We start from the raw sequence: 14,877 nt of genomic DNA, 5'->3' as shown, positions 1-14,877 counted from the left end.
TTTCTCTTGATCTGTCTTCAAGTTCAGTGAATTTATTCTGTCATCTCCATTCTACTATTACGATAATAATATAATAATTTAAAATTTCAGCTTTACATATTTTCAGCTCTAGAATTTCCACTTAGTTACTTTTATATTTTTTATTTATCTGCTGAGATTTCATATTTTATAATTTCTTACAAGTACATTTTCCCTTACCTCATGTAGTGTAGTTAAATTAGTGTTTTAAAGTCCTTGTCTGAAAATTTCCATGTCTGGGTGTTATCAGACAGCGTTGGCCTCTGTTGATTATCTGTTGCTTTGAGAACAGCTCACATTTCACTGGTTCTTCACATATTGAATAATTTTGGACTGTAGGTGGACATTATGAATGTTACGTAGTGGAGTGTCTGAATTCTGGTGTATTTCTCTGAAGAGTGTTGATATTCTTGTTTTAATAGGCAATGAACTTGGTTAGACTGAAACCACAAACTTTGTTTCACTTGCAGAAGCTCACATCTCAGTTCAGTTTTTATGTTTGTTTGTTTCTTCAACCGTAAGGTGTCTTGAGTCTTCCCTGCTCAAGCATGGTTCAAGGATCAGCCAGAGACAGGGACAGTTTATACACAGAATTCTGGCCTCTCCTTCTCTGGTGCTATCCTTTCTGGAATTCTTTCTACAGTTTCCCATGACTGTGGTTGCTCCAGGTTCCGTCCTCTGGGTTCTTCAGGCCAGAAAGATGGTGGAGTTTGGCCATGACAGTGGCCTGCCTTCAGGCTAAAGCTGTGAAACAAAACCTTATCCCATGCTGCTCCTTTATTTTAAATTTTGACTTCTCTTCAAAGTCTGCCTGCATTTGTTCACTCTTCATAGCCTTTGGGTCACTGCTTTTTTTTTTTTAATTTTTTCAAGCTTATAGTTATCTATGAGGAAGGCAGCCTGTCAGACACTGACTCAGCTATACTGGGAGTAGAACCAGCTGGTTAATTTTTAAGCTGAGGGCTGAAATGCTCAGTCTAGCATTTTTGGTTGACTGGAGAGAGACCAGGGGGTGGGCTAGTGGAGAGACTAGTTGGGGAGTTACTAGCCAGACCCAACAGCATTAAAAATAGCGGCAATATTTTTTAAAGGGGTCATTTCAATACAAGAACTCGGTGCACAGGCATGGCCTGTAAGGAATAGATGAAAGGAAGACAGAATTGTAGATGACTCCATGATGGATTATGTGTCTGGGTGGAAACAGAGAAGTTTCTGAGAGGATCAGTGACCAAAATGATTTTAGACATACTTATTTGGTTCAGTGGCCATATCTCTCTGGGCTACTGTGACATGGACCCTGACCTAGTGCGAGAGATTGAGGATAATGGATAAGTGTAATGGGCTGGCTAATGAACTCTCAAGAAGACAAGTCTGTGGTTTGTAGAGCTGCCATACTTGGGTGTTTGGGGGAGAGAAAGAGAAACCATCCAGGGGGCAAAGATAATAAATGAAAGCAGTACTATGCTAAGCTGTGAAACCTGCTGAAATTGGCTAACCATCCTATGAGAAAATTTCATGGGATAAAACTTTTTACTTTTACCTTACTTTTTACTATTATTGTCCCCAGGGTCAGAGAAGCTAACCAATTTGTCTAGAATTGCCCAACTGGTAAATGGCAATGCTGGGATTTGACCCCTGCTCAACTGCTAAGCTTGAGCTCCCAACCATAGCTCTATACTACATCTCTCTAGAAGGAGGACAAGAGAGAGGAGGGTTTCTTTCTTTCTTTCTTTCTTTTTTTTTTTTTTTTTTTTTGAGACAGAGTTTCACTCTGTCGCCCAGGCTGGAGTGCAGTGGCGTGATCTCAGCTCACTGCAAGCTCCGCCTCCTGGGTTCACACCATTCTCCTGCCTCAGCCTCCTGAGTAGCTGGGACTACAGGCGCCCACCACCATGCCAGGCTAATATTTTTGTATTTTTAGTAGAGACGGGATTTCACCGTGTTAGCCAGGATGGTCTCAATTTCCTGACCTCGTGATCTGCCCACCTCGGCCTCCCAAAGTGCTGGGATTACAGGCGTGAGCCACCGCGCCCGGCTGAAGGTTTTTTTTAAGTGAGAGTGATCAAGTTGGAAGATGTCAAAAGACTTGGCAAGTCACAGTTCAGTGCTTTCAGGGTGCTAGAGGGAACTTGTCTCCAGGCTGCAGGGTGTGAGAAAGAAACTCAAAAGTAAGGAAGTTAAGTGTAGACCCCAGGGTAAGAACTGAAATAGTAGAAGGAAATGGAAGGAGCAAAGCAGAGAGTGGTTTTGTTTTGTTTTGTTTTTGATTCAGAGGCATCCTGAGGGTATTTGTAGGTAAGAGGATATTGTAGGTCAGGGACATGGAACACTTGAGAGAAGCACAGCAGTGTAGGGCTGCACACTCTGAGGCTCTCCGGGAGGGTCCCTGAGTATAAATTGTGCTCTGCACATGCAAATTGTTCAACAGCCTTAAATGTGAGTTGCTCTACCTTGCCCTGACAATGTCTGCTCCTGCTGGGCATAGGCTTTAATGGCTTACAAAGCCACTTCCACCATTTTTATCTCATTTGATCCTGATAATAGCCATTCAGTCATTTCATGTAGAAGAAGTTAAGATTCAGCGAAGCTAACTGGCTTGTTATCAGGAAGGCAGAACTGGGACTCACCCGTAGACCACAGAACTCTCAGTAAGGAGTGAGTTGTTATAAGGGTAACTCATTCCCCCGCAATCTCCCATCTGGTACTGCTTAAAGGAAATCCCACTCTTTTGGAAGTGATGATAAAGAGTAGCTGCCCCTTTTCCACCCATCTTTGGCTCCTCCTCAGGGGAAGAGTAATGACATATTTGTTGACTTTAGGGGAAGGGGCTGAGTATGTATGGCCCAGGCCCTTCTGGGTCCTCTTTGACATCTTCCCACCCATCTACAGAGGGCTTTCCGGTGCTTCCTGCCAAGTGGTCACCTTCCTACTGCTGTAGGACAAGAGTCATAGTCAGACCTGGTGCCTGAGTGGACACATCTGTCTGATTCAGGGATAAAGGGTTACCCTCTGATCCAAGCTGCATTCCCAATTCATCTTTACCAGAACTGAAGCTGATTCATCTGCCAGTCACAGTGGCTTTCATGCTTGAGTTGGAAAGGGAAGGAGCAGCAATAAGAAAGCATCATTTACTTTTCAGTGGGTCCCCCAGGGGAGCCTGGAATTGTTCTGTCATCTCTATGAAGCTGAATTCTAACATAAGAACTAGAAAGCTCTTACAAATCTTCTGCCCCAAGCCAACAGGGGCTTTGTGCTTCGTGGTGGGTCAGGAAGGGGTGGCTGGGGCCATAGAAGCAGGGATTCTCTGAGTACTGTTTCTTTATCTACAGGTGAATGAGGAAATGAAGCTAAAGGTGCTGGGACAGGACTCCATCACGGTCACCTTCACCTCCCTGGATGAGACAGTAACACTTGCTGTGTCGGCAAACAACTGTCCTCATGGAATGGCATATGACAAACGGGTAAGGCAAGGCAGACCAGGCACCCCGCCCTGACCCCTGGGCATCTCAGCGTGGGTTGCTTTTTCACATTTCAGGGCTTTTGCCCTTACTCCCCACCACCCTCCCATGCAAGGCCCTGCCTCTTCCTCTGCCATTATTCACTGCCTACTCTTAGTACCACCTTCTCTGTGAAACTTCTTATATCAATTAAGAGTCTCCCAGTTGTAAGTGACAGAATCCAGAGTGGACTAGCTTAAGCATGAAAAAAAATATAGTGGCTCAATAAACTGAGAAGTCTGTCAATATGCACTTTCAGGCATGGCTGGATCCAGGCCCTGAAATGATTCCACCAGATCTTCCCATCTCTTGGCTCTGCTTTCCTCTTTGTTGGCGTCCTTCTCAAGGAGTTTTTTTCCTGTTGATGACAAGATGACCATGAACATCTCTGGGCTATTATTATACCAGCTTTAGTGCCCCTGGAAGAAGAAGGACTTCTCTTTCCTACACACTCCAGTAGAAATGCCAGCATCAACACTCATTGGCTCTATTAACTGCCCATATGTGAAACATTTCCTGTGGCCAGGCGTATGTATTGCTCCCATTGGCCAAGCTTGAGGCTCATGTCCATCCTGGGGCCAAGGTATAAGATTACTCTCAAACGAACCACCTGGGCAAAGGATAAGGCAGAAGAGTTTCCCTAAAGGAAAATCAAAGTGCTGTTACCAGGAGAAGAAATGATGCTTAGTAGAATAACTACCAGTGCATGTTGATGACCTTCTCTACCACCCTCTTCCCATCCCAAGTAGAGTTAGTCTCTCCCTCTGCTCAGCCCTGCTGGCGGTGACAACCTCCATTCTAGACTCCTTTATTTTCAAGTCTATCTGCCCCACAAATTGGAAATTCCCTGTGATTCCCTCTGATGTCTGTTGTCCCAGGTCCCCCAGCATGAGGACTACTTCAAATTAAGTGTTTACCAAATATTTTTTGGGTGGATGAGAATACTGTGGTGACTGGGAGTCCAATTCTTCCATTCAATGGGTCATCATGGATCCTACTGTGTATCTGGTGATGTCAGCACAACATCAGGGAGAGAGGTGGAGAGGATTAAGAGGACACAGTCCCTACACCCTGAGTGTATATCCTGAGAGAGAACACTTGACCTCAACACAAGATGGGGGTAACCAAAGCTCAGGTGGGTAGAGCAGACTATTTGAGCTCCGCACAGGTCACTCTGCCCACTAAGGGAAGGCTCCTAGAAGCAAAAGCAAGGTGACCACACTTCACAATTTGCCTAGAGCCAGTCCCAGTTTATACCGGAGCAATTATACACCTGGAGCAATTGTAAACGGCACTCTGTGTCCCCCTCAAAAGTGTCCTGGTTTGGATGATAGATTATATGATCATCCCAAGCAAGAAGCTCTTAAGCTGTGTGGGCACTTGCCACTGTATGCCACAAGCTGACAGATGCTCAAAGCTGGCAGAGCCCAGCAAGGGCAACCAACCCAATGTCCAATAAGGACATAGAGTGTGGGCATTTGTTAGGGGTCTCCTTTGTTACTCCTGGAGGAAAACATTGCATCTGTTTTTTTTTCCCCCACTACGTTTTCATTCCAGCAGCATTTCACCTTCATTCATCCATTAACAAATTCAGTAAACATTTATTATCACCTGCAGCAGGCCAAGTTGGCTGCTGGAGATGTAGAAATAAAGAAGTCTCATTCCCTCTAAACTCTGAAATTCTCTCAATATAATGGAAGGGGCAAAAGCATGGGCACCAATTATCATCTAGCTTGACTCTTGTGGTGTGCCAGAGGGTCGTGTGGAATCTGGTAGAAGAGGAGAATAGGAAGCACTGGAGAATGCAGGTACCTGTGAACCTGGCATCCATTGATTACTTCAAAGAGCAAACTACCGGCAAGAATTTGAGTCCATTTGGGCTGAGATGAATGATCTTGCTTATTGATGCATCTGCCCTGTCAATTTGGTTCCACACTCTCACCATGAAAGGCCATTGGTTCTGTTCTATTCTATTCTATTCTATTCTATTCTATTCTATTCTATTCTATTCTATTCTATTGTTATTTAATTGAGACCAAGCCTTGTCTGTCACCCAGGCTGGAGTGCAGTGGTGCAATCTTGGCTCACTGCAGCCTCTGCTTCCCAGGTTCAAGCAATCCTCATGCCCTCAGGCTCCCGAGTAGCCGGGATTACAGGTGCGCACCACCACGCCAGCTCATTTTTGTATTTTTAGTAGAGACGGGGTTTCACCATGTTGGCCAGGCTGGTCTCAAACTCCTGACCTCAAATGATCCACCCACCTCAGCTTCCCAAAGTGCTGGGATTACAAGCGTGAGCCACCGTGCCTGGCCAGAAAAAGTTATTGTTAAGTGATTAAGTATGCACTGGGTACAAAGTCACCTATCTATGTTTCTTGGAAACCTTTTTAGATTGTGTTTTAAAAGTGTGAATCTACTTTTCTTATCAAAGGCAATGGATATTAGAAAATTATTTATTCTCATAAAATTGCGGCAATGCTTCATTTTTCTGGCAACCTCTTGTCTGATTATCTCTGAAATTTGGAATGCAGCTGAGAACCAAGATATAAGCAATTCAAGACCCCCATGAGCAGCTGAGAGAAATTACTCTCAGTCTGTGCACCCAACAAGCCCCTTAGGCCTAGAAAAGCCCCTAGGAATTCAAGTCTTATTTTCTTACCTTAAAGCAACCTCCTCAAGATGGAATTAGAAGTCTAGAGCTGTGCTGTCCAATATTATAGCCATGAGTCACACATGGCGATTAAGCCCTTGAAATGTGACAAGTCCAAATGGAGATGGGCTCTTCATGGAAACGCACATTGCATTTCAAAGACTTAGTGCTGGCTTGGCACGGTGGCTCACGCCTGTAATCCCAGCACTTTGGGAGGCCAAGGTGGACAGATCACGAGGTCAGCAGATGGAGACCATCCTGGCTAATACGGTGAAACCCTGTCTCTACGAAAAATACAAAAAATTCGCCAGGTGTGATGGCGGGCACCTGTAGTCCCAGCTACTGGGGAGGCTGAGGCAGAAGAATGGCATGAACCCGGGAGGCAGAGCTTGCAGTGAGTGGAGATAGAGCCACTGCACTCCAGTCTGGGCAACAGAGCGAGACTCCGTCTCAAAAAAAAAAAAAAAAAAGAAAGAAAAAAGATTTAGTGTAAATTGAGAATGTAAAATTTCTCAATAATTGACTATTTTGATGATATGTTGACATAACCCTATTTTTGATATACTGGTTTAAATCAATAGATAATTAGAATTAATTTTCCCTTTTAAAAATGTTTTTAATGTGGCTACTAGGACCATTTTCAACTACACGTGTAGCTCACATTATATTTCTAGTGGAGCATGCTGGGGTAGAAGGTAGAGTCTCTATTAAGGGAAGCTTATCAAGCATGGTTTGACAGTGCAGTAGAAGACTGAGAGGTTATTTAAAATGACACAGTAATTCAAAGAGCATAACTGTCTTAAGGAAATGTAACATAGGGACAAACAGACCAATACACTGAGGCAGATTCTGAAAACAGTGCTGCATTATAGAAAGCTGAAGCAGATGTTGACCAAGATTGACTTGCCAAAAAAATAATTCTGATCATAACCTCTTTTGAGAGTGCAAGCATGTGTATTATGTATGACAACTTTCTAACAAGATAAACAGAAACAATGAGTAAATATGTTTTCTTGTGGGTAATGGGATTTCCAAATGTTGCCCTTAACCACATGATTAAGCGTCTCAGGATATTTTACTTGAAATCCTGAGGCTTAGAAAATTAGCTTATCTTGGATTCTTGGACCAAGATTCTTGGACCAAGCTGCACGGAGCTTCCAAGAAAATGTGCTGAGTGTTGGGGCTGGCAGAAGGTCTCGGCTAGGAAGAGGCCATAGGGCCTTGGGCCAGTCCCTTCCCTGTCTGGGTCTCAGTTTCCTCATCTGTGTGGTGATGCATAAGGGCCCGTCCAGCTTTAACACACCCCCACTTTTACAGTCCATTCAGTTCCATCTGTGGGTGTTTATTTGGGGTCGGTGATCACTCGTTAGCAAAACCATGGTCGCCCTGTAAGGCTGGAGGTGGGGGCGGGAGCAGCCTCCTCCCTCCAAGTCCCTGTCACTGAGAAGATTGTTAAATGTCTTCCCCAGACACCCATTGCCCTGGAAAGAGCCACCCATCAGACAGACAGGCAGAATAGCGGTCCCAGCTTTTACAGCCCTGAGGCCTGGCTCCTTACTAAATATTTCCATCAAGGCAGCACTTAGGAAGCGAGACAACAGCCTCTGTTTAAATGCTTTATTAGCCCAGTGTGCCACCTCAGGTCCTTTTTGGAAGCAGGCTGGGTATAAATTTCAAATAAATAAATAAATAAGAGGAGCGCAGAAGCAGCAACTGGGGCCAAGAATCAGAAGGATGGTTGAGGCTTTGCCATTTGCTGGGGACATCCTTCATAGATTTCCTGCCTGCAGCGTAAAGAACTCATGGGCTGACTTTGTTGTTCATCAGGAAATCTGATACTGCCCACCCCACTCTTGCCACTTGAGGCTTAAATTCCACAGGAGAAATATTTTTTCCTACCTTCTCTGTGTTACGTGGGAGATGTAGAGATGATAGATCTTCCTCTCAAGGAGCTAAATGAGTTTAGGGACAAAGGAAGTGAAAAAATAAAATAAAATGAACAGGACCCAGGGCAGAAAGGACAGGAAGGGACACGTGTGGAAGTTCAGCAGAGGGAGCAGTTGCTGTTGGCTGAGGAAATCGGAAGGCTTCCTAGAGAGAAAGACCGAATATAACTACCTCTGGAATCTGGGCCTGATTTTGCAGTGCCACTGACATGCCCCAGCTGTTCAGAGCAGGTCTTAGGTTGGGTCTCCTGGAAAACCCAACCTAAGTGCAGTAGAAGACTGAGAGGTTATTTAAAATGACGCAGTAATTCAAAGAGCATAACTGTCTTAAGGGAATGTAACATAGGGACAAGCAGACCAATACATTGAGGCAGATTCTGAAAACAGTGCTGCATTATAGAAAGCCGAAGCAGATGTTGACCAAGACTGTGAAATGGAGCCAAGTATGCAGGAGTTTACTGGGGACTGCTCTTGGGAACAGCCCCTTTGAGGGTCTGAAGGAAGGCAGAGGGAGAGGGCAGCCATGGCAGAGTCCTCAGCAATCCCGTGGGGAGCCCTGGAGCCAGAATGATCTTTCAGCATAATCCCAAATGGAAGCAAGAGGCCTGGGCCTTTGTGGCCTGCAATGACCAGTCAGCCTCTGTAACCTTGGCCAGAGGCAGGCTCTCAGCTGGGCACTGTCAGCAGCCACTGTTTTGACAGCTGGAGGGGTGAAGGGGCTCCTGGGGGATGCACCGCAGCATCCACTGCAGAGGGAGGCCGGCAGAGAAAGCTCTGCAGAGGGCTTTATCGTCCACTTACTCACGAATGCAATGGCATTTACTGAGCGCCTGCATGACAAGCACTCAGACACACAGAAGACCAAGACTCGGTCCCTTCCCTCCAGAAGCTTGCAGTCTAGTGGGAAGACAGGCTCAAACACAGCTATCACTTGGCAAAGTGCTAACTTCCATCTTCAAGCTGCATTGAGCATGATGAGAGTCCAAGGCAAGAAACAGTTCTTCCCAGTCGAATCAGGGAAAACCCTCCGAGGACAGGCCATGAGTCGGGCCTGGGCCTGTGTGCAGGAACTTACTGGGCTGAGAGGGAGAGAGGTGTGTTCCAGGTAGGGGTTGGGGGGCGGGCAATAGCACAACCTCTGAACCGGAGCAAGTGTTAGTTATCCTGGGCTAGGCAGCTGGCTCCTCGAGGGGCGAGTGACACCTGCCCCCTCCTTTGCCTCTCTGCAGCTGAACCGCAGAATCAGCAACATGGACGACAAGGTGTATAAGATGAGCCGAGCCCTGGCTGAGATCAAGAAGCGGTTTCAGAAGACAGTGACTCAGTTCATTAACTCTGTCTTGCTGGCCGCAGGTAAGGAGGCTGAAAGGTGGGCGAAGGCCTATGTGCTGGCTTCCCAAGTCCTGAGATTCCGGCAGGTCATCTCAAGGGACAGACCTTTACTTTCCCGCCCATTCCATCTTCAGTCTGAGTCTTCAGGGAAGTAGGCATGGCAGAGATATTTCCCCATTTCAGGTGGGATCATTGGGCTCAGGTGACTTAAGGCCACACAGCTAGGAATAGTGACGTGGGCCCACTTGCATTTCTGAGCTCTCTCCTGGAGTGTCTGGCACATCTCCATGAGATTGTCTTATTTTCCTGGGTTGCTCAGTGGCTGGCTGTGTCCCTCTTGGTCCCCACCCCACATCTATATTCACCTTTAGCTCTAGTCTCACATATCACCCATCATCCATTTGGAGCCCCTGCTCCTCCCTTCTGTTTGTGGATCTCAGAAGAGAAAAATGCAGTCACCTCTCTAGGCTGTCCCTGTTAGGCCCACAGAGATCCCCCAAGGCCAGTGTGGGTGGCCTCAGGACCCTTCCACCTCTGAGCCCCTCTACTGACTGCTGATGGGCCTGGGAACAAGGATACATTGACCCCTATTCTGTGCCACCCCCTGGCGGAGCATGGAGGGGCTGTGCTTCCCCCACTGCCTCTCTGGGGAGTTTCTTCTTGTCCCCAGAGACTTCGATCGCCCCTTCTCTGGGAAGCCTTCCTTGACTTCCCTAGCAGAATGGGTCACACCTCCTTTGGGCTCCCATATTATTTATTTTTTCTTTTTCTTCCACCCACATGAAAGAAAGGATCCCACAGCACTTTGTACATGTTCTCCCACTTAATTATTTATTTTTTCTTTTTTTTCCACCCACATGAAAGAAAGGATCCCACAGCACTTTGTACATGTTCTAGTTATACATCTTACTACTTAGCATTGTGACTATGTTCCCCATCCTGCTCCCCCACTCGGAATTTCCGGAGGCTGGGAATTCTGTCTTGGGGTGCCTCTGCATGCTCAGCACCCACATTTGAGAAATGCTGGTGAGTGAAGAGACGAGAGGTCCCTGGCCTTAGAAGTTTTCCAGTCTAGTAGGGAAAGCAAGACAAGAATATAAATAAATACAATATAACCAAGAAAATAGATGGAATTGACTCAAAGCTGGAGACACAGGGAACAACACTCTCGAGGAAGGAACAGCATGGCCCAGGAATGTATTGTGTAGTTAGCCTCTGCATTCGCTGCTGGGGAGGACACACACAGGCTGAATGGAGCAGGCCCCAGCGTGGGTGGGGAGAGTGAGATTGAAGCTAGGTGTCTTGAAGAATGAGTACGAAAGGAGACCTATTCATTCTTACATTCTTACAACCCAACATTTGGCAGTGTCACTGATGAGTGCGCTGGGACAGGAGCACTGTACTGGACAGCAAAGGGGAGGTGCCGAAGAATCAGTGAGAGCGGAGGGGAGGAGATGGGGGTGAGCCAAAGTGCACTTACATCTGTTTCCAGTGTGGGACCAGGGACAGAAGAGTCCTGGCCATGAAGGGAAAATGACAGCAGTGTCTTTTTAACAGGTCTGTTTACCATTGAATATCCCACCAAAAAGGAGGAGGCAGAATTTGTTCGGTTCAAGATGAAATCTGGAACTCATCCCGAGCGGCTCCCCAAGCTAAGTTTATACTCAGGAGAAAATCTTTTACGATCTCCGTCAGGCCAACTGGAATCCTCAGTTGCAGAGACTTTGAAGGATGAGCCTGAGTCTGCTTCTGTGAGCCCAGTTCGGAAGAAGACCACCAAAATCCACACCAAAGCCAAGGTCACATCCAGGTTGGCTTGGTCCTTCACGTCTTCCACAGCATCGGGTGTTGTGATGGGCAGTGGGCACAGGATAGTGAACCCAACAGGTGGGGCCCCTCTCTTTTGGAGCTTAAATTCCAAGAGCAAGTAAAGCGCGGAGATAAACACATGAACAAACAAAATAATTTTAGACAGCGATAAGGACTAGGAAGAAAAGAATCGGAGTAAGGGGTTAGGGCAGGGGTTGGCTATGGACCAAATTTGGCCCAGCTGCCAATTTTTGTGGGTGAGCTAAGAATGATTTTTATATTTTTAAGTGCTTGAAAGAGAAAAAAAAAATCAAAAGATTTCATGACAGGGGAAATGATATAAAAATTTAAATGTCGGTATCCATAAATAAGATTTTCTGGGAACATGGCTACACATATCATCTACAGCCGCTTCCTCGCGACAGTGGACACATTGAGGTCAGGCCTGCAAAGCCTCAGGTATTCACTGCCTGGGTCTCTATAGAAAATGTTGCCTGGCATCTGGGATAGAGAGTGGCTGGAAAGTGAGGTGGGATGGGCTGTGGTAGAGGGTGAGGGAAGGCAGTTCGGAGATTATATTGAAACCCAGATGCAAAGGATGATAAACAGGTGGCCAGGAACAGATATGGGGAAGGAACACCAGGCCGAGGGCCCAGCAAGTCCAAAGGCACTGAGACAGGAGTGAGGTTGGTATGCATGAGAGAGTAAGAAGGCTAGTGAGGCTGGAGTAGTGGTAAAGAAGGGGATAACGATGTGAATTAAGGACCGAGATGTAGGCAGGAGTTTAGTCATGTAGACTTGATAGTGTTATGGAAGGCCATTCCATAAGGAAGTGACATCATCAGATTTATCTTTTTTTTTTTTTTTTTTTTTCAGACAGAGTCTCTCTCTGTCACCCAGGCTGGAGTGTAGTGGCATGATCTCAGCTCACCGCAACCTCTGTCTCCTGGGTTCTCCTGCCTCAGCTTCCCTAGTGCTGGGACAACAGGCATGCGCCACCACGCCTGAATAATTTTTGTGTTTTTAGTAGAGACAGGGTTTGCCATGTTGGAAAGGCTGGTCTCGAACTCCTGACCTCGTGATCCACCCACCTGGGCTCCCAAAGTGCTGGGATTACAGGCGTGAGCCAGTGCACCCAGCCTGGGATTTATCTCTTTTTAACTTTAAAAAAGTATTAAAATATTTTTCATGTTTTAACTTTTTTAAAAATGTAAAATGCATACAGAAAAATGAGCAAATCCTGAGTGTGTAGCTTAATTAATATCACAAAGTAAACATATCCTATAACCACCAAGTCAAGAAATAGAGCATTACCAGCTCCTTAGAAGCCCCTTTTTGTCCCATCCAAATGACCAGTCTCACCAGAGATTAGTTTTTATTGTTTTCTAAAACCTGATTAAAATAGATCTCTTTGGTGTGTCTTCTTTGGTGTCTGGCGTCTTTGTCTCAACATTATGATTGTGAGATGTGTGCATGTTATTATGTATAGCAATAGTTTCTTCTTTTTCATTACTTTATAGTAATTGATTGTAAATACACCAGAAAGTATGCATTCTATGTTGATGAATATTTGGTTGTTTTGGTAATAGCAAACTGTGCTACTATTGGTTGGCATACTCAGTGAAATTGCTATCACTGAGTATGTGTATGTTCAGCTTCTAGTACAGACTGTCCGTTTTCCACCATGGTTGTTTTACGTTCTGCTCCCGCCAGCAGTGTTTCTGAGAGTTCGGTTGCTCTACATCTTCACCAGTGCTTGGTATGGTCAATCATTTTAATATAGCCATTCTGTAATAATGAAATGTGTTGTCTTAGTGATGAAATGGTTTTTTATTTGCATTTCCCTGATGACTATAGAGGCTGAGCACCCTCCATTGTTCATTGTCAGTTTTAAATACAGCAGTCCTTCTTATCCTCAGGGGATGCTTTCCAAGACCCACAGTGGATGCCTGAAACTGTGAACAGTACCAAACCCTATATATACTCTGTTTTTCACTATACATACGTATACCACAGCCACGATGCAGGACAATTCCATCAACCCCCAACCAAGAGAAAGAAATTCCCTTGTGCTGTTCCTTTGTAGTTAAACCCTTCCCTCACCCTTAATCCCTGACAACCCCTAATCTGTTCTTTGTGGATATAGTTTTGCATTTTCCAGAATGTCATGTAAATGTAAGTATACTGTATACAGCCTTTTGAATCTATCTTCTTTAACTTAGTGTAATACATGCAGGATTCACCCATATTGTTACATGGATCAACGGTTCATTTCTTTTTATTGCTGAGTAGTGTTCTCTCTCGGGGGCACCAACGCCACCCCTACATTCAGAGATTTACTAGGACCCATGAGACTCATTATATAGTTGTATTCATGGATAAGGTTTATTATAGTGAAAGGATATATGATATGATCAGCAAAGGAAAAAGACACAGGTAGAATCTGAAGGACACAGGTGTGTCTTCTGGTGCACAGTGAGAGGACACACCTAGCATGCTCCTTTCTCTAGCAGAAAAAAAAGGCAGTAACATGTGTGCAATGTTTCTGCTAAGGAAGCTCACTGGAGACCAAAACCCAGGCTTTTTAGTAGTTACTGGTCGCATAGGCACCCTAAGCCTAGCAACTAGCAAAATTCCAGGCTGCCAGGAGGAAAACCGGTGTTCAGCGTAAATCACATTGTTTGCAGTCTAGGCATAGAGCAGGGTGCCAAGTTCCCAGACACCAGCCAAGGGCTAATGTTGTAAAGAAGTTTGTCTAAAGATAACAGCCTCAAGCCTTGTAATGTTAATTTTTTTCTGTATATAATACATGGCATGGATGGGCAAAATTTGTTTATCCATTCAACCACTGAAAGATATTTGGATTGTTTTCAGCTTTTTCTGATTATGATAAAACTGCTATAAATACTCATGAGCAGGCTTTTATGTGAGCCTAAGTTTTCATTTCACTTAGGTAAATACTTAAGAGCTAGATTGCCTGGTTTTATAGTAAATGCATGTTTAACTTTGTAAGAATGCCAGCTGTGAAAGTAGCTGTGCCATTATCCATGTCCACCAACAATGTATGAGAGTTCCAGTTGCTCCAAATCTTTGTTAGCACTTGGTATTGTTGGGGTTTGTTTTTTGTTGTTTTTGGTTTTTTGCCATTCAATAGACATGCGGTAATATCCCATTATCATTTGAATTTGTATTTCCCTATAAACTAAAGTTGTTGAGCATCTTTTCATGGCTTATTTACCATTCATATATTTTCTTTGGGGAAGTATCCAAATCTTTTGCACATTTCAAAATTGGATTGTTTTCTTACTGTGAGTTTTGAGAGTTCTTTATTCTGGGTATAAGTCTTTTATCAGATATGTGACTTGAAATATTTTCTTCAGTCTTTGACTTAATTTTTTATTTTCTTAACAGTGTAATTGCAGAGTAAAATGTATTTGGATGAAGTCTGATTGAAATGGGTTTTTTCTTTTCTGGATTGTGATTTGTTATCATGCCTAAAAACCCTTTGTTTAACCCAGTGTTTCTCAACCAGAGATGAGTTTGCCGCATGGGGGACATTTGACAATATTTGGAAACATTTTTTATTGTCATGACTAGGGAGGGGGCGCTACTGCCATCTAGTGAGT

The 14,877-nt window shown here is 44.8% G+C and overlaps 1 protein-coding gene across 3 annotated transcripts in view; it reads left to right on the top strand.

Moving 5' to 3' along the window:
- Positions 1-14,877, top strand: part of C1H3orf20 (chromosome 1 C3orf20 homolog) — a 101,368-nt gene that overhangs the window by 45,517 nt on the left and 40,974 nt on the right. For all 3 annotated transcript variants that reach the window (XM_010381521.2, XM_010381523.2, XM_010381522.2), the window contains exons 10-12: positions 3,348-3,479; positions 9,340-9,463; positions 11,000-11,252. In XM_010381521.2, the coding sequence (XP_010379823.2) occupies positions 3,348-3,479; positions 9,340-9,463; positions 11,000-11,252 (509 nt within the window). The remainder of the gene's footprint in view (positions 1-3,347; positions 3,480-9,339; positions 9,464-10,999; positions 11,253-14,877) is intronic.

The sequence above is a fragment of the Rhinopithecus roxellana genome, chromosome 1, assembly GCF_007565055.1.
Source record: "Rhinopithecus roxellana isolate Shanxi Qingling chromosome 1, ASM756505v1, whole genome shotgun sequence".
NCBI lineage: Eukaryota > Metazoa > Chordata > Mammalia > Primates > Cercopithecidae > Rhinopithecus > Rhinopithecus roxellana.
Note: the sequence above shows the minus strand (reverse complement) of the source record. Positions and strands in the feature narration are given on the sequence as shown.